General features: G+C 54.0%; 2 protein-coding genes across 11 annotated transcripts; one reads left to right on the top strand and one right to left on the bottom strand.

Annotated features, from left to right (window-relative positions):
• Positions 1–309: 309 nt before the first annotated feature.
• Positions 310–10,599, bottom strand: DNASE1L1 (deoxyribonuclease 1 like 1). Of its 2 annotated transcripts, XM_008019567.3 has the most exons (9): positions 8,483–10,599; positions 8,090–8,174; positions 4,146–4,367; positions 3,707–3,795; positions 3,540–3,626; positions 2,076–2,176; positions 1,821–1,933; positions 1,494–1,742; positions 310–1,393 (listed from the first exon to the last, which is right to left on the bottom strand). In XM_008019567.3, exons 3-9 carry the CDS (start codon positions 4,278–4,280, stop codon positions 1,259–1,261), a joined length of 909 nt encoding a protein of 302 aa, XP_008017758.1. In that variant the 5' UTR covers positions 4,281–4,367; positions 8,090–8,174; positions 8,483–10,599; the 3' UTR covers positions 310–1,258. The 2 variants fall into 2 exon arrangements, with proteins under 2 accessions (XP_008017758.1, XP_008017757.1); XM_008019566.3 differs by lacking the exon at positions 8,483–10,599 and having other exon boundaries at positions 8,090–8,453.
• A 28-nt stretch (positions 10,600–10,627) lies between these two features.
• TAFAZZIN (tafazzin, phospholipid-lysophospholipid transacylase) lies at positions 10,628–20,659 on the top strand. 9 transcript variants are annotated; one of them, XM_008019577.3, is made up of 12 exons: positions 10,642–11,042; positions 11,176–11,304; positions 12,305–12,350; positions 12,580–12,665; positions 13,151–13,153; positions 13,202–13,288; positions 18,421–18,501; positions 18,583–18,624; positions 18,909–18,971; positions 19,078–19,130; positions 19,531–19,608; positions 19,748–20,659. In XM_008019577.3, the coding sequence occupies exons 1-12, from the start codon at positions 10,934–10,936 to the stop codon at positions 19,847–19,849; spliced, it is 879 nt and encodes a 292-aa protein (XP_008017768.1). In that variant the 5' UTR covers positions 10,642–10,933; the 3' UTR covers positions 19,850–20,659. The 9 variants fall into 9 exon arrangements, 7 of the variants coding, with proteins under 7 accessions (XP_072869412.1, XP_008017760.1, XP_008017765.1 ...); XM_008019568.3 differs by lacking the exons at positions 13,151–13,153; positions 13,202–13,288 and having other exon boundaries at positions 10,643–11,042; positions 11,176–11,340; XM_008019570.3 differs by lacking the exons at positions 13,151–13,153; positions 13,202–13,288 and having other exon boundaries at positions 10,647–11,042.
• Positions 20,660–21,747: the final 1,088 nt, after the last annotated feature.

The raw sequence follows: 21,747 nt of genomic DNA, 5'->3' as shown, positions 1-21,747 counted from the left end.
ACCACCTGACCAAAGGTCTGGGCTAACCTTTGGTCCTTTGTAACAAAAAGACCTCAGAACAGGTAACATGTGACATGGTTTGACCTGGGAATCCCAGAGGTCTGACCTTAACTATCACTAGATAGAACAGCGCTAGCTTTTGGGGGAGTAGCAAAAATGAGAGGCGTGCTAGGTGGGTGGCCTGAGCATCTGTATCCAGGGACAGGACTCCAAAGGCTTTTGGTCCCAGAGCTGGAATATGTTGGCCCCACCCCCCAGCCTGTGGCTCCCAATAGGCCTCTGGTCTTTTGTAATCTCAATTTATAGCCATTTGTAAGGTTTTAAATTACCTTTATTTTATTTTGCCAAACATACCTGGGAATACCTTTTATTTATTTTTTTTTTACCTTGGGGTGATGGTTCCAAACCATAAATGTGATCATAGTTAACACATGGCCTTTCTATCATCCCAGTCAGTGTTTTTCCTGAGCTCTGTTCTTTGGAGAGGAGGATGCAAGGGAGGGGTCTGGCATTTTGCTGTGTCCTGCTGCCCCTTTCCCGGGGCACCTGGCTTCACTAGCTTTTTAGGTTACGTAACTGGTGCAGATTTTCTGTGTGCAGATGTTGGCCTTGACCAGCCTTGGCTGGACTTTACCAGGCATGCAAAAGCCTGTGCCAACACAGACGACAGCACCCAAGTGGTGCGAGCATGACTGCTCAGCAGTTACAACAGGCCTGACTGCATTGTTCACCGGATTACAATGAGCCAAAATGTGTCTTGGTGTTTCCTGGTTCCAGAGAAGGAGTTTGATGTAGCGGCTTAACCACCCTCCTTGTAGCTATTGGAGCTTAATGGTTTCCTGGTGATTCTTACCAATCCACAATAAAGATGGCCCATTGGCATATCTGCTGCACAAGTGTCATATCTCACCAATCTGGATTTTTGTTCTCAGTAACTTTCCTTTTTGTCATATAACATCTTGATTCCTCTTTCTGAGCCCTCCCTTCCCCTCCCCCAACCCAGAGCCCACTTTGTCTCCACTCCTGATACTACACTACCTGGCAGGTGGCATGAGTCCAGCCTCGGGGCCCCTGGCTTCCACTCCTAATCTAGGCACAAGCCCAACCAAAGAAGAAGAGCTAAATCAAACAAAAGGCAGGTGGGGGTGGACTGCAGTCACAGGGCAACTGTAGTTGAAGCCCCCCAGCCCCAGGGCTGGATGGACAGGGGAGGCTGGGGTTTAAGTCCCAAAAGGCAGCAGGCCATGGGGGGGGGGGCTCAGGTGGCAGGGCACAGTTGAGGGGACAGGAGTGACAGCAGCAACAGAACAGTAAGGCTGAGAGGCTGGACACTGTGCGCCTGGCTCAACTTCAGCTCCACCTCCACGGGGTAGTGGTCACTGATGTTGAGGGCCTGGGAATGGGTGGTGGGGCAGTGTCAGTGCCCGGGGCCGAGGGGCTTCCCTGTGACCCTGCTCCTGCCCTCCCTCCTTGTGCCAGCCCCATCCCTTCACCTCCTCCTCGGTGAGCTGGAAGGTCGTGGGGAAGTCAAAGGCGGCCGCAGTGTGCAGCAGGCTCCGGCAGCGCTCCCCATGCAGCACAATGCGGTCATAGGCACAGTGGGTACTGGCCCGCACTGTGGTGTCCTCCCCGTCAGCAATCACCCAGTGGAAGCCTGGCTCAGTTCGCAGCTCCAGCTTGTCCAGGCGCTTTTTGGTCAGTGAAGCGCAGTCAGCATTGAAGTCCCCGAGCAGGATCACATCCTAGAGACACAGCAGCCATCGGGTTGGCCGCTGGGCCACCCTATCCTTGTCCCTCCTGTACAAACTGCCCGGGCCTACCTTGCTCTGCCAATGCTGGGAGACCTCCAGAAACACATCATAGAGGGCGTTCAGCTCCTTCTCTACGGCCTTAGGAGTGGTGTGCAGCGGGACCAACACCAGGCTGGGAAGGACTGCAAGGCCCAGGGACCGAGGGCTGCCATGCACTCCTGGCCCTTCTCCCCCAGCCCCTCTGGGTGAGGAAGCCCCCAGTGGAGCCAGCAAGAACCCCCCTTCTGCTCCCACATACCAAGCCCACCCTTCTTCCCTCCCTACCATCGCTGGGCAAAGAGAACTGGGCCACAAATGGCTCCCGGGCAAAGACATCATCCTCGTCGTTGTACACGTAGGAACTCAGGACCTGTGTTTTGTGTGACCTGGGAGGACCAAGGGATGGGCAGCAGTGGGCCCACATCACCGATTTTGGCTTGCAAGTGCCAAACGGCAGTCAGGGAGGGGCCCTCCACTAACAGCGGCAATGTGGGCACAGCCCTCCCAACGTGTCTCTAGAACTTTAAAACATCAGACATAATTCATATGCCATAAAATTCACCTGCTTCAAGTATACAACATGGTTTTTTTGTACATTCATAAGGCTGTGCAACTATTGCTACAATCAATTTTGAAACATTGGTACCCATTACCCCTAATCAAAACATAACATCCATTACCAGTTCTCTCCGTTCTCTCCTCCCGCCAGCCCCTGTAACCATTAATCTGTTCTCTATCTTATGCATTTGCCTATTCTGGATATTTCATATTTTGAGATGGAGTCTCACTCGCCCAGGCTGGAGTGCAGTGGCCGGATCTCAGTCACTGCAAGCTCCGCCTCCTGGGTTTACGCCATTCTCCTGCCTCAGCCTCCCGAGTAGCTGGGACTACAGGCGCCCGCCACCTCGCCTGGCTAGTTTTTTGTATTTTTTAGTAGAGACAGGGTTTCACCGGGTTAGCCAGGATGGTCTCAATCTCCTGACCTCGTGATCCACCCATCTCGGCCTCCCAAAGTGCTAGGATTACAGGCTTGAGCCACCGCGCCCGGCCTTTCTTTTCATTTTTTTTTTGAGACATGGTCTCGCTCTGTTGCCCAGGCTGGAGTGCAGTGGCACAATCATAGCTCACTGCAGCCTTGAACTCCTGGGTTCAAGTGATCCTGCTGCTTCAGCCTCCCAAAGCACTGGCATTACAGGCATGAGCCACTGTATCCTGCGTACCCAGTTATTTTGGAGCAAATACCAGATGTCATATAATTTTATTTACATAGAGAATCAGTTCTCCTTCCCTGCAGCCTCCCTTGCCCTCTGGATCCTGATTCCAAAGGGCTCCCTGCCAGCCTGTCCTCCCAGGGACTTAGAAGATCGGGTCTACCCAAGGCTCACAAGTGGTCCCCACGGAGCCTCTTCCCAGGAGCTGCAGCCCTTGCTGGCCACTTTCATAGAGGGGGTCAGCCACACCCTGAGCCCCAGCAGGAGAGCTCCCACAGGAGAGAGGAGGAGGGACCCCACATCTGTGCTTAGAGAAGGAAGGCCTCCTGCTCTATGGACACTCTGGCGGGGGTCGAGGATGGGAAGAGTCCAGAATAAAAGGTGTTGAGAAGAAAAAGTATGCTAAGCAGGTGAGGCTGTCCCAGGATGGGGGGCCTGTGGCCCCGGGGACTAACGAGCCTACTTCACATTAGGGCCAAGGACTGCGCCCGCCCCCTCCCCGCCCCCTGCCCTGCTGCACCACCAGCTCCGTGCTCACCGATAGAAGTATACGTATGTCTCCACGTAGGTGCTGCGCCCCAGCTGGGGGCTGCTCAGGGTGCTGTAAGGCCCAGAGGCATCAAATCTGCCAAGAAAAGGGGAGGCAGAGTCAGGGCCTCAAGGCTCTGGGTGCGCCCCTGATTAGACTCACAGAGCCTTGCTCACCGATTGAGTTCTCGAAGCAGGAGGGGGATGGCGCTGCCGGAAGAGTCCACCACCTCCTGCAGCACCATGATGTCACAGCGAGCCAGGATCTGCAGGACACCAGGAAGGCCAGCCTGACTCAGTGCCAGCTGCCCTCAGAGGAGGCAGTGGGCCCAGGGAACTGGCACTGTTGTGGCCAAGAGTGTTAAGGCTTGCTGGCTGTAGCCCACAGAAAGCAGTGGGACTGGAAAGGCCCCAGGAGAAGACTCATCCCACCCACACGTCACCTGTTTCACAGAGGAGGAAACTGAGGCCAGCAGCAGGCAAGTGCCTGTGCTGCACCTCCGTGCCACATCTCTTCCTGTCCCCTCTTCTCTGGAACACACTCCTGGTCAGGCAGGGCTGGGGGCTTTGGGTCATGGTGTTTAGGGGCACAGCTTCCCTGAAGTGATGAACTTACCCGAACTAAGGTGTCCATCACCTGCTCCCTGGCCACCTTGGCCAGCGTCAGCCGCTGGGCATTGAAGGCGCAGATGCGAAAGGCCTGGGCCCCATTGACCAGGATGAGGAAGAGGAGTGCAGTTGGATAGTGCATGACTGCGTGTGGCTGCCGGGGACTCCCCAGGAATCCAGGCTGCCCCAGGGTATGCTCTCACTGGGCTCAGTTCTGGCTCTGGGAGGGCTGAAATATGGAACAGAGAAAGTGGCACTAGCTGCTGCCCAGCACCAGCCTCCCAGACCTGCTAACCCGCAGGTTCCCCGCCCTTCTCCATGGCCACCTGTTGACTCTGCATGTATGGCTTGACAGCATTCTTTTCACTTAAAAATTGTTTTTGAGGCTGGGCGCAGTGGCTTAAGCCTGTAATCCCAACACTTTGGGAGGCCAAGATGGGCTGATCATGAGGTCAGGAGATCGATCAAGACCATCGTGGCTAACACGGTGAAACCCAGTCTCCACTAAAAAATACAAAAAAACTAGACGGGCGAGGTGGCGGGTGTCTGTAGTCCCAGCTACTCAGGAGGCTGAGGCAGGAGAATGGCGTGAACCTGGGAGGCGGAGCTTGCAGTGAGCCGAGATCATGCTACTGCACTCTGGCCTGAGCGACAGAGCGAGACTCCGACTCAAAAAAAAAAAAAATTGTTTTTGAGGTCGGGTGCGGTGGGTCAGGTCTGTAATCCCAGCACTTTGGGAGGCCGAAGCGAGCAGATCCCTGAGGTCAGGAGTTCGATACCACTGTGGCCAACATGGCGAAACTCTGTCTCTACTAAAAATATAAACATTAGCCAGGTGTCGTGGCAGGTGCCTGCAATCCCAGCTACATAGGAGGCTGAGGTAGGAGAATAGCTAGAACCTGGGAGGCGGAGGTTGCAGTGAAGCGAGATCATACCACTGCACTCCAGCCTGGGCGACAGAGTGAGACTCCATCTCAAAAAAAAAAAAAAAATTGTTTTTGAGACAGAGTCTTGCTCTGTCAAGATGAAGCCAAGATTGCGCCACTGCACTTCAGCCTGGGCAACAATGAGACTCCGTCTCAAAAAAAAAGTGAAATCCTACAGTATTTGTATTTTTGTGACTGGCTCATTTCACTGTCCTCAAGGGTCATCATGTTGGAGCATATGTCAGAATTTCTTTGCTTTTCATGGCTGAATCATATTCCTTTTTTTTTTTTTTTTTTTTTTTGAGATGGAGTTTCGCTTTTGTTGCTCAGGCTGGAGTGCAATGGCACGATCTCAGCCTACTGCAACCTCCGCCTCCCAGGTTCAAGCGATTCTCCTGCCTCAGGCTCCCAAACAGCTGGGACTACAGGCATGCTCCACCACGCCCAGCTAATTTTGTATTTTTAGTAGAGACGGGTTTTCTCCATGTTTGTCAGGCTGGTCTCGAACTCCTGATCTCAGGTAAGCTGCCCACCTTGGCCTCCCAAAGTGCTGGGATTATAGGTGTGAGCGGCCGTGCCCTGCTGGGTTTTTTTGTTTTGTTTTGTTTTTTTAGAGAGAGAGACAAGGTCTCACTATGTTGCCCAGGCTGGTCTTGAACTCCTATGCTCAAGCAATTCTCCTGCCTCAGCCTCCTAAAGTGCAGGGATTGCAGAAATGAGCCCTGGTGCCCCAGCCTCATGCATCTCTTGACCTTGTGATCTGCCCGCCTTGGCCTCCCAAAGTGCTGGGATTACAGGTGTGAGCCACAGCGCCCAGCCCCTGCTTTCAGTTCTTTTGGGTATATACCCAGAAGTGGAATTGCTGGATCATATGGTAGTTCTATTTTTAATTTTCTGAGGAACTGTCACATTGGTCTCCATGGTGACTGCACCATTTTACATTCTCACCAACAGTGCACAAGCGGTCAAGCTTATTCTTTTATTGTTTATTTATTGGAGACAAGGTCTTGCTCTGTCACCCAGACTGGAGTGCAATGGTGCCATCATGGCTCACTGCAGCCTCCTGAATTCTATGTTTCCCAAGCTGGTCTCAAACTCCTGGGCTCAAGTGATCTTCCTATCTCAGCCTCTCAAAGTGCTGGGATTTCTTTTTTTTTTTTTTGAGACAGAGTCTCACTCTGTCACCCACACTGGAGAGCAGTGGTGTGATCTTGGCTCACTGTAACCTCTGCCTCCCGGGTTCAAGCAACTCCTTGCCTCAGCCTCCTGAGTAGCTGAGATTACAGGCGCCTGCCACCATGCCCAGCTAATTTTTGTATTTTTTAGTAGAGACGGAGTTTCACCATCTTGGCCAGGATGGTCTGGAACTCTTGACCTCAGGTGATCAGCTGGCCTTGGCCTCCCAAAGTGCTGGGATTACAGGTGTGAGCCACTGTGCCCAGCCAGCGCTGGGATATTACAGGCCTGAGCCACTGCGCCTGGCCTAGTCTATATATATATTTTTTGAGATGGAGTCTTGCTCTGTCACCAGGCTGGAGTGCAGTGGCGTGATCTCGGCTCACTGCAACCTCCGCCTCCCAGGTTCAAGCAATTCTCCTGCCTCAGCCTCCTGAGTAGTTGGGATTACAGGCGTGAGCCACAGCGCCCGGCCCACTTTCTTTTTTTTTTTTTTTTTTTTTTTTTTAGATAGTCTCATTCTGTTGCTCAGGCTGGAGGGCAGTGATGTGATCTCAGCTCACTGCAACCTCCACCTTTCAGGCTCAAGTGATGCTCTCACCTCAGCCTTCCGAGTAGCTGGGACTACAGGTACATGCTGCCACACCAAGCTAATTTTTTTTTTTATTTTTTTAAGATGCAGTCTCACTCTATCTCCCATGCTGGAGTTCAGTGGCTCAATCTCAGCTCACTGCAACCTCCGTCTCCTAGGTTCAAGTGATTCTCCTGCCTCAGCCTCCCGAGTAGCTAGGATTATAGGCGCATGCCACCACACCTGGCTAATTTTTGTACTTTTAGTAGAGACAGGTTTCGCCATGTTGGCCAGGCTGGTCTCGAACTCCTGACCTCAAGTGATCCTCCCGCCTCAGCCTCCCAAAGTGCTGGAATTACAAGTGTGAGCCACCACACCCGGCCACCAAGCTAATTTTTAAAATTTGTTTGGAGAGATGGGGTTTCACCATGTTGTTCCAAGAAACCCCAGTGCTTTTCACCTCCATTAGTAACTACAGGAACATCTTCGTTCATCTCTGTCTCCCCACTTGTGAGATGTTCTCTTTAAGATAAACTCCTGGCAGTGAATTGCTGGGTACAAGGGCGTGTGTATTTAAAAAGATCTCAGATATGGCCAAATCATCCCCGTTGCAACCTGTGATGGGGACTCTTTCACATGCCCCTGCCACCACTGGGGAGCCCTTTGTGTTTATCTCACCAGCTGGAGTCCCCCCTCTCTCAGTTTATCTTTGTCTCACACTCACCTGACCTTGCAGGGCTCAGCCCCTTGCTCCACGCCCTGTCCATGTGGTTTTTGCATCCTGAGGCATGAGTTCCTCTGCTCTGTCTGCCTGCTTTTCTCCGTCAACCTGTCACCTTCCCTTTGGGCTCACTTCCTGCCTCTCTGAGGCTCTGCCTGTCTCTGTCTCACTTCCCCTCTTGTCTCTGGTTTCCCTTCTCTGTCTCTCTGTTGTGGTGTCTCTCTCCTGACTGGGTTTGATGTCTGTTTCTCCCTGACCACCTGCTCTGTCACTCACGCTAGTTTGAGTTCCCTGCCCTGGTGCCTATTCTGGGATATACGTGGGCATGTGGGCAGCCCTGGGCTGGCACAGGCAGCCTTAGAGGCTCTGGCGTCAGGGACCCCCATGAGGGCTACCAGTAAGAACCAGAGAGAGCGACTGTTCCTGGCTTCAGCCCCAAACCCTGGCAGTCAACATCAGCCTTGGTTGGAGCCCTAGGCTTCCCTCTCCCTCCCAAGCCCTCTCCAGGCAGAAGGCAACTTCCTCCCTTATTCCGTCTCCCCAGGGGGCTCCCATACCTGCTCAGACCAGCTTGTCACCAAGTCTGCCTCATCCTTAAGTGGATCGCGATACCCCAGAAGAGCAGCTCCTGCCTGAATAGGGCTAGCAGGGGAAAAAAAGAGGAAGAGGCCGTGTTCCTGAGCCACCCAGCCAGGAAGGACCTGACCGGGCCGGACGCCCCACCCTTGCCGACAGGCAGGCCCGCCCCGTCTCCACCCCGCTGCTCACAAGGAGGGCGAGCACCAGGCCTGGGAACTGCTGACCTGCCCGCCCACCTTCCCACCCAGACCCCGCCTTCCCGGGCCAGCGGGACGTGACAGACCTGTGAGTCACTCAAGCCTGGCAGGCCAGCTGTCTCCATGCTGCTGTCTCCGTGGCTGAGCAGCAGCAGTCCCTTAATGAGCACTTACCTGTGCCAAGGGCCCGGGGCAAGGAGGAGCTGGTGCCTGAGTGAGTACCCGAGCTTTGCTCGCCGGGCCGGTCGCTTAGCCCCTGGTCCGGGTCCCCAGTCAGCAGCTGCTGGGAAAGGCGCAGGAGCTGGAAGTCATGCCCAATGCCGCGAGACCGGGCACCCCAAGGGCATAAGTCTTCTGTCCCTGTTCTCGGGTTCTGAGTCCCAGTGTGGCTGCACACTTCTGAGTTAGAGGTGTTTGATGCAAGTGCTCTGGAGACCCAAAGTGAGGGACAGTCTGCACATGACCTGGCCACAGTTGTGAAGTCAAGGGAGGACTGAGGATCTGCCCCAGAGAGAAGGAGACCCAGGGAGCTACCAGTCCAACGTCCTGGGGGTCCTGCAGTGATGCTGTTGGGACAACTGAGGTGCTCGGACGGAGTCTGAGCAGACGGTGGGGCTGAATCCACTCAGCTTCTCATGGGATGGTTGCAGCTAATGGATTTAACGTGGTGATAGAAGGCTGGACAAATTTTTAAAAATCAATAAATTATGGGCTGGCACGGTGGCTCATGCCTGTAATCCCAGCACTTTGGGAGGCCGAGGCGGGTGGATCACGAGGTCAGGCTTTCGAGACCATGTCCAAGACCAGCCTGGCCAACATAATGAAACCTGTCTCTACTAAAAATACAAAAAAGTAGCTGGGCGTGGTGGTGGGCCCCTGTAATCCCAGCTACTCGGGAGGCTGAGGCAGGGGAATCGCTTGAACCTGGAAGGTGGAGGTTGCAGTGAGCTGAAGTCACACCACTGCACTCGCACTCCAGCCCGGGCGACAGTGTGAGACTCCATCTCAAACAAAAACAAAAACAAAAACCAATAAATTATGGTTTAAAAATAAAAAACAGGCCGGGTGGGGTGACTCATGCTTGTAATCCCAGCACTTTGGGAGGCTGAGGTGGGCAGATCACCTGAGGCCGGAAGTTTGAAATCAGCCTGACCAACATGAAGAAACCTAGTCTCTACTAAAAGTACAAAAATTAGCCAGGTGTGGTGGCGGGTGCCTGCAATCCCAGCTACTCAGGAGGCTGAGACAGAAGAATTGCTTGAACATGGGAGGTAGAGGTTGCAGTGAGCTGAGATCTCGCCACTGCACTCCAGCCTGGGCAACAGAGCAAGACTCTGTCTCAAAAATAAAAATAAATAAAAATAAAAATAAAAACCTGCTGGGCGCGGTGGCCCATGCCTGTAATCCTAGCACTTTGGGAGGCTGAGGTGGGTGGATTGCCTGAGCTCAGGAGTTCGAGACAAAATGGTGAAACTCCATCTCTACTAAAATACAAAAAAAAAATTAGCCGGGTGTGGCAGCCTGCGCCTGTAGTCCCAGCTACTCAGGAGGCTGAGGCAGAAGAATAGCTCGAACCCGGGAGGTGGAGGTTGCAGTGAGTTGAGATCGTGCCACTTCACTCCAGTCTGGCGACAGAGTGAGACTCCTTCTCAAAAATATATATATATAACAATAATAATAAATAAAAATAAAAATAAAAAACTGGCTGCTTAATGCATAGGGGGCTTTCTTTCTGGGTCATGAATATGTTTCAGAACTAGAGGTAGTAGCACACGTTGTAAATGTATCAGACGGTATAAACACTGTTTCTTGTATTATATATAATACACATTATGTGTTTGCATATATTGCTGTATATATATATATTCTGCCATACAGTAGATTATATATTGCTACATATACATAGTATCATGTAGTACTGTAACTATATAAAATTGTATATGTGGCCGGGCGGGGTGGCTCACGGCTGTAATCCCAACACTTTGGGAGGCCGAGGCGGGTGGATCAGAGTGTGATGGCGGCGCCTGTGGTCCCAGCTACTCGGGAGGCTAAGGCAGGAGAATCGTTTGAGTCTGGGAGGTCGAGGCTGCAGTGAGCCGTGATTGCACCACTGCACTCCGGTCTGGGTCTGGCTGGACCTGTGTCAAACAAAAAACAGAAACACTAGAGAGACAAAAGGCGAGGGCAGGCGGCTGCCGGAAAGCTGGAGCCCGGCGGGGTTGAAGCTACTTCCAGCCGCCCCGGGGCTGGCCTCGCTGCCGTCAAGCGGCCCGGGCGCGCTTTGCGACAGTCGGTGGGGCCTAGCACCGGCGCAGATTCGCTTTCCGGCGGTTGCGCGGGGCCGGGGCGCCAGCGCCCGCTTTCCGGTTCCCTCTGGTTGCGCGGCGCGCCCACGGCCTGTGACCCCGGCGACCGCTCTTCAGTGACAAGAGAGCGGGGCCGGGCGCGGCTCCGGCCTGACCTGCGAAGGGACCTCGGTCCAGTCCCCTGTTGCGCCGTGCCTCCCGTCCGTCCGTGCGCGGGCCAGTCAGGGGCCAGTGTCTCGAGCGGTCGAGGTCGCAGACCTAGAGGCGCCCCACAGGCCGGCCCGGGACGCGGGGAGCGCCGGCCGCGGGCCAGGTGGGGATGCCCCTGCACGTGAAGTGGCCGTTCCCCGCGGTGCCGCCGCTCACCTGGACCCTGGCCAGCAGCGTCGTCATGGGCTTGGTGGGCACCTACAGCTGCTTCTGGACCAGTGAGTGGACCCAGGCCGAGGCAGGCCCACCTGGGTACCTATGCCCGGCCGGAGATGGGACTTAGGGTGGGGAACGCCGCGGCCCCGACCTGGTGGGCGAGCCCTGAGCGCCTGACCTCTCCTTTCCCGCCAGAGTATATGAACCACCTGACCGTGCACAACAAGGAGGTGCTGTACGAGCTCATCGAGAACCGAGGCCCGGCCACGCCCCTCATCACCGTGTCCAATCACCAGTCCTGCATGGACGACCCTCATCTCTGGGGTACCCGGGCCAGTGTGCTGGGCAGGGGGAGGAAAGGCGAGGATTCGCGACGGCCCCAGCCTTGTCAGAACAAACCCCCTCTCGCTGCCTTTTCATGGAGCCCTGGCACTCTGGTTTCTGGGTGTTCTGCCCCAGGGCTGAGACTTTGATTTGTGACTTCTGCAGCATCCCCTGAGGGAGCATGATTTGGAGAGGGCCTTGGGCATGGAGCAGGACCAAGGAACGGCCACAGGGCAGGTCTTACACCTCCTTTAACGTCAGTCCTGGAGAACCCTCTGTTCTCTAAACCATCCAGGGCCCCACAGTCTTGGGAAAAAATTGGGGGTTGAACATAGGATATCCTGTGAGGAAGTTCTGGCCCAGGGACTGGAAGCCCAGTGTCCTGGCTCCAGGTTTGCCCCTGGCTGGGCGGGTACCCTTCAGCCCTATTTGGGAGCCTGGTTGCCACACCTAGAGGCTCCTGCTCTGCTGACTTCACAGGAAGTTGCTTGGCTCTGGTAACCAGATGGCTGGGTGGAGGGGTGCCCAGGGCTTCCACTTCTGAACAGAAGGGTTAGACTGTCCTAGAGCTCGTGGGGAGCCACCTGGCTGCACTGGAGCCCTTCAGAGCTCATCCTGGCTGCTGGGTGGAGAAAGGTCTATAGATGTCACAGGTGGATCCTGGGAGGCCAGGAAGGAGGTCTTTGAGCCATCCACTAGCCTAGACTGGGCTGGTGGCAGTGACAGTACAGGGAGAAGTATAGAAGAATGGGCATTGTCCAAGTATGTTGGGGAGGTAGGCAGTCCAGGTGCAGTGATTAGTAAGATGTGGAGGGTGGGGGAGAGGCAGGAGCCAGGGAGAACTGAACAGTCTCGCCTACGGGTCTGAAAGATGCCACTTAGGGCTGTAGGGAAATGGTAGTGCTGCTGTCCTTGTCCCTCATTCCCTGAAATGGGGTGAAGGAAGGGCACTCCCTGGGGATATGGGAAGTTGGGGCATGAAGTCTTTCCTCTCCTCTAGGGATCCTGAAACTCCGCCACATCTGGAACCTGAAGTTGATGCGTTGGTGAGGAGGAATGGGCCCCTCGAAGTGGGCCGGGCCGGCCCCACCTGCCTCTGCCCAGATTTGCCCTCCTCCTGCTCTGCCCAGGAGGTGGCGTCCAGCAGTCCAGGCAGGGCATGGGGTGGGGCCCCACAGGCCCTCCCCTGTGCCTCCCTTCTGCATGCCAATGCTGGGGGCAGGGTTGTGGAGCGGGGTGCAGGGGGCAGGACTAATTGCATCTGTCCCTGCTCAGGACCCCTGCAGCTGCAGACATCTGCTTCACCAAGGAGCTGCACTCTCACTTCTTCAGCTTGGGCAAGTGTGTGCCTGTGTGCCGAGGTGAGCTGCTCCTCCAGCGAGTGCAGGGAGGCACTTCTGGGGCAGGAAAGCTGGTCGCCAGTGTCTCTGTTTTGGAGGGACCTATGGGGGCAGGCAGCCCGGGAGCCAACATGAGGCCCAGCTCCATCACATGCCAGCAGAGGAGGCAGAGGCTGCAGGAGGAGGGAGGGCTCCTTGGAGAGCCCTCAACTCTCTGCAACTGCCCAGGGATCGTGTGGACCTGGAACCTTGGCATTAGAATTCAGGGAGGTATTATCCACACCCCTTTATCTCAGACACGTCACTAAGAGACTCATTGAGAACAGTGCATTGTCATTGGTCCATGGTGGCAGTAGCATGTACCTGCAGGCCAGAGGGTTTTGCCTCTAGGAGAACAAACAGGCTTGTGGGGTGAGAACCCCAGGAGATAGGGGCCATTTTGATCCCTATTCTCCAGACAGGGAGGATCACAGAGATTAAGCTGCTGGCCCAAGGTCATGGGGTAGGAGGTGGCAAAGCCAGGATTTGAATCCAGATTGCTCCTCCCTCTGCGGGAGCAGAATTTTTCCAAGCAGAGAATGAGGAGAAAGGTGTTCTAGACACAGGCAGGCACATGCCAGGTGCTGGAGAGAGAAGAGAGAAAGGTAGTCTGGGCACAAGCGGTTCACACTTGTCATCCCAGCACTTTGTAAGGTCGAGGTGGGAGGATCACTCAAGCCCAGGAGTTTGAGACCAGCCTGGGCAACATAGTGAGACCCTGTCTCTTTAAAAATAAACATATTTTAAACAAAGGTAGAAAATATAAGTTGTATGTAGAATATGAAGGTTCTAGAATAATTCTATTAAGAATTTTGGATTCTAGCTGGCTGCATTGGTGCATGCCTGCAGTCCCAGCTCCTCAGGAGGCTGAGGTGGAAAATCACTTGAGCCCTTGATTTTTTTTTTTTTTCCTTGAGACAAGGTCTGTCTCTATGGTCCAGGCTGGAGTGCAGTGGCATGATGATGGCTCACTGCAGCTTCTGTCTCCTGGGTTTAAGTGATCCTCTCACCTCAGCCTCCTGAGCAGCTGGGACTAAGGAGTGTGCCCAGCTAATTCTTTTTTTTTTTTTTTTTTTTTTTGTAGAGTTGGGGTCTTACTACATTGTCAGGGCTGGTCTTGAACTCCTAGACTCAAGTGATCCTCCCACCTCAGCTTCTCAAAGTGCTGGGATTATAGACATGAACCATTGTGCCCAACTGAGGCCAGCCTGGACAATATAGTGAGACCCCAGGTATGGATGGATGGATAGATCCATAGACAGACAGACTGACTGACCGACCCGACCTGGGCAATATAGTGAGACCCCAGGTATGTATGTATGTGTAGATAGATAGATAGATAGACAGACCTGGGCAATATAGTGAGACCCCAGGTATGTATGTATGTATAGATAGATAGATAGCCAGCCAGCCAGGTGGGGTGGCTCACGCCTGTAATCCCAGTGCTTTGGGAGGCTGAGAAGGGTGGATCACTTGAGGTCAGGAGTTTGAGACCAGCCTAACGTGGTGAAACCCCATCTCTACTAAAAGTACAAAAATTAGGCCGGGCGCGGTGGCTCAAGCCTGTAATCCCAGCACTTTGGGAGGCTGAGATGGGCGGATCACGAGGTCAGGAGATTGAGACCATCCTGGCTAACACGGTGAAACCCCGTCTCTACTAAAAAATACAAAAAACTAGCCGGGCGAGGTGGCGGGCGCCTGTAGTCCCAGCTACTTGGGAGGCTGAGGCAGGAGAATGGCGTAAACCCAGGAGGCGGAGCTTGCAGTGACTGAGATCCGGCCACTGCATTCCAGCCCGGGCAACAGAGCGAGACTCCGTCTCAAAAAAAAAAAACAACTTTAAAAATACAAAAATTAGCTGGGCATGGTGGTGCATGCCTGTAATATCAGCTACTCAGGAGGCTGGGGTGGGAGAATCGCTTGAACCCAGGAGGCGGAGGTTGCAGTGAGCTGAGATCATACCATTGCACTCCAACCTGGGCCAGAGAGTGAGACCTGGTCTCAAAAAATATATATATATTTTTGTACTTGGTTGTGCTCTCTCATCCAGGTGGTGACATGCTTGTGTCTGTGGTTAAGAGATAGCATCTGCTGGGCACGGTGGCTCACGCCTATAATCCCAGCACTTTACAAGGCTGAGGCAGGTGGTTCATCTGAGGTTAGGAGTTTGAGACCAGCCTGACCAACATGGTGAAACCCTGTCTCTACTAAGAATATAAAAATTAGCTGGGCATGGTGACAAATGCCCGTAATCACAGCTACTCAGGAGGCTGAGGCAGGAGAATCATTTGAACTCAGGAGGCGGAGGTTGCAGTGAGCCAAATTGTGCCACTGCACTCCAGCCTGGGTAACAGAGCAAGACTCTGTCTCAAAAAAATAAAAAAAAAAAGAGAGCGATAGCATCCTAGTTTGCAATGTGGCTGCAGCAGGGCTAGGTGGACGTGAGGAGCCCAGTTCAGGGCTGTCACAGTAGCTCCAGCAGCAGATAATTGTGGCTGGGCCTCCAAGGGTCACAGTGGAGAATCGGAGAAGGGGACTTCTTTGGGATGTACTCTGGACTTGTTGATAAATTAAGTGTAGGGTGGGGTGAGGAAGAGAACTCAAAGATAACACTAGGTGTTGGAGCTGAGTCACGGGGAGACGGGTGCAAAGGGAAAGCAGTGCAGGGGCTGGGAGGGGAGAGGGTGAGTCCTGTTTTGCTTGTGCTGCATCTGAGGAGCCCCTCACCTGGAGAGCAGTCCCAGAGGCAGTGGGGTGTGCAGTTCTGGAGCTTAGAAGAATGATCATGGGGCCGGGCGTGGTGGCTCATGCCTGTAATCCCAACACTCTGGGAGGCAGAGGTGGGCCGATCATGAGGTCAGGAGATCAAGACCATCCTGGCTAACACGGTGATACCTCGTCTCTACTAAAAATACAAAAAATTAGCCGGGCGTGGTGGCGGGCACCTGTAGTCCCACCTACTCGGGAGGCTGAGGCAGGAGAATGGTGTGAGCCCGGGAGGCGGAGCTTTTGCAGTGAGCCGAGATTGCGCCACTGCACTCTATCCTGGGTGACAGAGCGAGACTCCGTCTCAAAAAAAAAAAAAAAAAAAAAAAAATCAGGAATAAAAATACTGGGAATTCAACCACAAAGTCATGAATGCAGAGTGAGAGTCTGCAGGGCAGAGGCCCAGGATGGCATAGAGGGAGAGAGAAGCCACCAAGATGGCAGGGAGCCATGGCCAGAGAGAAGAGCAAACCAGGCGCCTGTGGCACATGGAAGCAGCAGGTGATTCTGGAGAAGCGTTTCCATGGAGTGAGGGCTGCCAGAGCCAGATTATTGTGGCCTGGGGCTGGTGGTGCTGCAGTTGGGGGGGAATGGAGACCGCAGGGGCAGCAACTCCTCCCAGAGGTTCAGTTGGGAGGAAAAAGAGACAGAAGGAAGAGTAACCAAAGGATATTAGAGGTCAAGGAGGGGTTTATTATTTCTAGCTGGTCAAAGTAGAATGTGGTAAAACCCCATAAAGTAACAACAAATAACAAAGAGGGGCTTTTAATGGAAAGCTGCAGTGCCTGCCCCTCACGTCCCTAGCCCCACTCCTCAGAAGCAGCCCCCTGGAGCGGTTTCTCTTTCTGCTGTTTTTGGAGGCTACTTCTCTCTGTAAAGGAACTTCTGTCTCTGTTAAGAAACAAGCAGAGGCCACGGTGTCTTGGCAAATGACCGTGGCGTCGTTTATCCCAACCTGCTCTGAGAGACGAGAACTCTACTCATTCACCCCCTGCCCCTGCCTCTCAGTTCCTTCAGCAAAGAACTAATAATATGTCATTAAGGCAAAGGCAGTATTTAGCACACTTGGCTTCTGTGTTCCAAAAAATTCCCTTTTTCTCCAAGCGTAGACTTTAATATGGTATTTAAGTATCGAAGTGATTTGACACAAGTGACACAAATGAGTAGTAGTAGCATTTGCAAAAGCTACAAATGATGAAGTCTTGCTCCAAAACCATATTATTATTATTTTTTAAATTCCAGTTGCAAGCTCAATGGATACGTTGCATCAGTGGGTTTTAGTAGAGAAGGGGCCAGTACCTATGAAGATTCCCCCCTACTGTTACACATGCTGTGTCCCAAGTAGGGAAACTGCTGCTTTTCCCATGCCCTGAGAAAACTCCAGTGGGTTGTCACCCTGCCTCTAGCCCAAGTGGGCTGCTGGGTCAGGGCACTGTTTGGGTTGGGTTGAGACTCCTGGATCCCTAACTAGCCCCTTCCAAAGAATCGGCCTTGCAGAGAACAAAGTTCATTGCCAGAGGTATTCCCAATGTCTGTCTCTCCCTCTGTGATAGAACTTCTTTACTCCCTACTTTATAAGATGAGGATATCTGCTATACCCCATTCCTTCAACCTCTCTACCTCCTCTTTCCTGTTTTGTCTGACATGTGGTTACTTTTCCATCACCGAGGTTGATGAGATCCTTACTGTGTACTTACTGTCTCCAAGTGTCCCCAGGCTTCCAGCCAACATGCAGCCAACATTGGCTTCAGAAGGAAGGAGGTTTGCATTTCCTTCTCTTGGGTCCAGTGTCATGGTCTCAGGGTTATCTGCAATGTGGAAAGTTGCTAGACCAGGAGCAGTTTGACTCTACTGTTTGCAGTCCAGCAAGTTTGAGTTTTTCCCAAACTCTTTTTTTTTTTTTTTTTTTTTTGAGACGGAGTCTCGCTCTGTCGCCCAGGCTGGAGTGCAGTGGCTCAATCTCGGCTCACTGCAAGTTCCACCTCCCGGGTTCCCGCCATTCTCCTGCCTCAGCCTCCCAAGTAGCTGGAACTACAGGCGCTGCCACCTCACCCGGCTAGTTTTTTGTATTTTTTTAGTAGAGACGGGGTTTCACCATGTTAGCCAGGATGGTCTCGATCTCCTGACCTCGTGATCTGCCCGTCTCGGCCTCCCAAAGTGCTGGGATTACAGGCTTGAGCCACCGCCCCCGGCCCCAAACTCTTGATGTGTGTTCAAATGAATGTTCTCCCTTTCCCAAGAGGCCTCCCTATAAGGGAGGGTCTAGGGTCTAGTTTCCCGGGGCACCCTGAGAAGAAGGGGCCAGCAGGAGGGAGGAATGGTGGAGGCTGAGGCCTCAGGCAGGTGCCCTCTGAGGAGTGGCTGTGACATGTCGCTGAGACCCCAGCAAAGGGTTGTTGCCCAGAATCTGGGGCCTAAGTGAGGTTGGAAATCACAAATGCACTTGGTTTCTCTAGCAGCCGGCACATGGTAGGATCACCCCAGGAGTGGCACCTTCGAAGAGAAAGGAATACATGAGGCTCTGAGAGCGGTCGGCTGGCAGCCAGGGCCTGGCTGGGGAGGGAAGGCAGGTGGTGCGCCAACCTGGGGATCTTTGAGAGTGTGCAGGGGTATGTGGCTGAAGCGGCCCAGCTGGTGAGCCACTGAAGATGGGGGTCATGGTAGATGGAGGAATTGCCAGGTCAAAATCTCAGTAGGAGATGACTTAAGATGATGCTGCCTGGCATTTAGGGGTTTAGAAGATATTAGGAAGGAAGCCCCACCATGTGCCCAAGTGCCACACAGACCCTGGAGACAGTCATTGGAGGGCATCTGTGTGGATGGCACAGTGGGGGATGGGAAGTGCCCAAAGCATGGGCCCCAGGGAGAAGGGCCTGTTTCATCGAGGTTTGGAGAGGGTTGAGGGTAAGCTAACCCATCACCCCACACCCCCGAGAATGGGGACTGATGGGGAGAGGCCTTTTCCTTGCAGGAGATGGCGTCTACCAGAAAGGGATGGACTTCATTTTGGAGAAACTCAACCATGGGGACTGGGTGCATATCTTCCCAGAAGGTCAGCAGGGCTGACTGGGTCGAGCCCCCGCAGTATGAGCGGGATGGGCTCCCAAGCCTCGCCTCTGTGCTCTCTCACCAGGGAAAGTGAACATGAGTTCCGAGTTCCTGCGCTTCAAGTGGGGTAAGGGCTACTGGTCTCTGGCCACAGCCATCCTCCCGGCCCAGAGATGGCCCTGTGGGCCCCTGGCTCCTGCCCCCTCAGGCTGGGTTGTATGGGGGTAATGGGTGTGTTGTAGCGCCAGGAAGGGGACAGGTGCTGAGACTAGGGCTTGCCTGGTGGAGGGCCTTGCCCAGGGGAGCTGAACTGAACTGGAGGATGTCCGGGGTGGCACTGGCCAGAGGCTGGCACAGAAGCTTGGCTCAGGGCCCAGCTTATGCTAACATTTCTGCCTCCCTCCCGGGCAGGAATCGGGCGCCTGATTGCTGAGTGTCATCTCAACCCCATCATCCTGCCCCTGTGGCATGTTGGTGAGCCTGGGAACAGGGACAGAGAGATGGTATCTGGGGTGGGGGGCCTGGGACTCAGGCTGCCCTGCTCCACCCCACGTCTGGCCTTCTGTCCACTGTGCTGCAGGAATGAATGACGTCCTTCCTAACAGTCCGCCCTACTTCCCCCGCTTTGGACAGGTGGGTGGGGACTGCTGACCTTCAGCTGTCTGTCTGTCTGCCTGCCTGTCTGCCATCTGCCCCATGTCTCCCACTCAGCACTATGGAGGCCAGATGCAGGAGGAGCTGAGTGTGAGGCTACAGTAGGGGACTGAGTGGAACATAGACAGGGACTTCCTGACACTGAGACATTAAAATGAGAGCAGAGGAAGTCAGGCTGGGGCAGGGGTGGGCTGTGGGGTCAGGACAGGACAGGTTATTTACAGGACCCAGGACCAGGACCTCGTTTTAGAGAGAGAGTGGCCCCTGGGGAATGTGTGGCACAGCAGGGCCAGGGCTTAGCTTCTGGCTCCCAGGTTGCTTGGGCTGGGGCTGTGGGCACTCCTCCTGCTCCTCATCACTCTTGGTGGCCACCCCACAGAAAATCACTGTGCTGATCGGGAAGCCCTTCAGTGCCCTTCCTGTACTCGAGCGGCTCCGGGCAGAGAACAAGTCCGCTGTGAGTTTCCTCCTGGGTCCCCTATAGCTGTCCCCGGACCCCCTGAGGGTGCCTCCACCCTCTCCGTCCCGTCACCCTCCCAGGGCACCTTGGCCAAGCTTCCCGAGGGGTGCAGGCCATCCCTGGTCCTTTCCCTCAGGTGGAGATGCGCAAAGCCCTGACAGACTTCATTCAAGAGGAATTTCAGCGTCTGAAGACTCAGGCAGAGCAGCTCCACAACCACCTCCAGCCTGGGAGATAGGCCCCGCCTGGCCAGCCCCTGACCTTGCCTCCTCTGGGCCCTGAGGGAGCAGGCAGGGCTGAGGCTGGAGGAAGAGGCAGCACCAGGGTCCAGGCCCAACTGGGCTGGCTGTCCTTGCTTGCTGCCTTCTGGATACTTGGCCTGCACAGAGCTGGGGCTGAGGGATGGACTGATGCTTTTAGCTCAAATGTGGTTTTTAGACAGATTTGTTCATAGACCCTCTCAAGTGCCCTCTCCGAGCTGGTAGGCATTCCAGCTCCTCCATGCTTCCTCGGTTAAACGAAGGACCTCAGCTGCTTCTCCCACTTGGCCAAGCAGGGAGGAAGAAGCTTAGGCAGGGCCGTCCTTCCTTCTTGCCTTCAGGTGTTCTCTCCCAGGGGCCGGCGTCAGGAGGAAGCATAGAAGGCAGGTGAGCAAGCAGTTGGCTGGGGGCTCACCAGAGCTGTGGAGAGGGGACCCTAAGACCCCTCAGCCTGGCTCCTACCCCCCACCCTTGCCGAACCAGGAGCTGCTCACTACCTCCTCAGGGATGGCCGCTGGCCACGTCTTCCTTCTGCCTGAGCTTCCCCCCTGCCACAGGCCCTTTCCTCAGGCAAGGTCTGGCCTCAGGTGGGAAGAGCAGCCCTTGGCCAGAAGTCAAGCCCAGCCACGTGGAGCCTAGAGCGAGGGCCTGAGGTCTGGCTGCTTGCACCCATGCTGGGGCCACCGACTTCTCCATCCTTTTTGCTTCTCAACATCACTTGAGTCCTGGGGCCTGAGTTTTCATGTTTTTGAAACAGAACCATAAAGCATATGTGTTGGCTTGTTGTATAATGCCTCTGGCCTCTCTGTAGGGGTGGAAATAGGAAGTGACTGCTGGACAGAAAAGCTGGACCCTTAGTGCCCTGGGCACATGGAGCACACTTGAGCAGATGGGCATTGACCTCTTCCACACCAGTCACTTAAGGGTTCAGTTATTGTCTGTAATCCCTGAAACAACGTTGCAGAAATAGGGATTAATCTCCTCATTTTGCCAAGGAGGTGGAGTGAGGCTAATGAACTTGCTTCAAAACCCAAAGCTAGCCAGGTAGATTGGGGCCACACTTCAGAGAGCCCCAAGTGTGGAGAATCAGTTGGATCCTACCTGGGCTGCATCATAGGTGGGAGAGGAGCTCTGAAGAGCCCGGCAAGTAGCCAGCCATGAGCAGTGCATGCTGCGATCAGGAGGTGGGATTGGGGTTGCCCAGATGGAGCTGGAGGTCCTGGGTGGGAGCAAAGGCAAATCCAGGGTGTTGGTGCAGACACAGTATTAAAAATACTATAACAGAAACATGGAAAGAAAGAAAAGATAGAACCACCAAAGATGAGCCAGCAATAAGAGAAGATTCAGACAACCAGGTATTTCAGCAGTGTTGGTGCCTAATTATTTCAAAGTAAAAGGTTTTTTTTTCTTTTTTTTTTTTGAGATGGAGTCTCCCTTGGTTGTCCAGGCTGGAGTCCAGTGATGCGATCTCGGCTCACTGCAAGCTCAGCCTCCAGGGTTCAGCCATTCTCCTGCCTCAGACTCCCGAGTAGCTGGGCCTATAGGCGCCCGCCACCACACCTGGCTAATTTTTTTGCATTTTTAGTAGAGACGAGGTTTCACCATGTTAGCCAGGATGGTCTCGATATCCTGACCTCGTGATCCACCTGCCTTGGCCTCCCAAAGTGCTGGGATTACAGGTGTGAGCCACCACGCCCGGCCAAAATAAAAGGTTTTTTTAAAAAAATGACTAAAAAGGGAAAAAAATTACCTGGGAAAAAACAAACACTTGTAATTAAATATAGATAAAAGCAGCTGGGCACCATGGCTCACACCTATAATTCCAACACTTTAGGAAGCCAAGGTGGGCGGATCATTTGAAGTCAGGAGTTCGAGA

This window comes from Chlorocebus sabaeus, chromosome X (assembly GCF_047675955.1).
Source record: "Chlorocebus sabaeus isolate Y175 chromosome X, mChlSab1.0.hap1, whole genome shotgun sequence".
Lineage (NCBI taxonomy): Eukaryota > Metazoa > Chordata > Mammalia > Primates > Cercopithecidae > Chlorocebus > Chlorocebus sabaeus.
The sequence above is the reverse complement of the archived record's forward strand: the minus strand, read 5'-3'. Positions and strand labels throughout refer to the sequence as shown.

Bases quoted from the DNA above. Each gene is read 5' to 3' on its own strand.
- DNASE1L1 (XM_008019567.3), bottom strand. From the start codon at position 4,280: ATGCACTATCCAACTGCACTCCTCTTCCTCATCCTGGTCAATGGGGCC. The intron at 1,743-1,820 runs GTAGGCCCGGGC...CTGTGTCTCTAG, and splicing joins CCCAGCATTGGCAGAGCAAG to GATGTGATCCTGCTCGGGGA. The intron at 1,394-1,493 runs GTGAAGGGATGG...ACCCATTCCCAG, and splicing joins TCCAGCTCACCGAGGAGGAG to GCCCTCAACATCAGTGACCA.
- TAFAZZIN (XM_008019577.3), top strand. From the start codon at position 10,934: ATGCCCCTGCACGTGAAGTGGCCGTTCCCCGCGGTGCCGCCGCTCACC. The intron at 11,305-12,304 runs GTACCCGGGCCA...CCTCTCCTCTAG, and splicing joins GGACGACCCTCATCTCTGGG to GGATCCTGAAACTCCGCCAC. The intron at 19,609-19,747 runs GTGAGTTTCCTC...CCTTTCCCTCAG, and splicing joins GGGCAGAGAACAAGTCCGCT to GTGGAGATGCGCAAAGCCCT.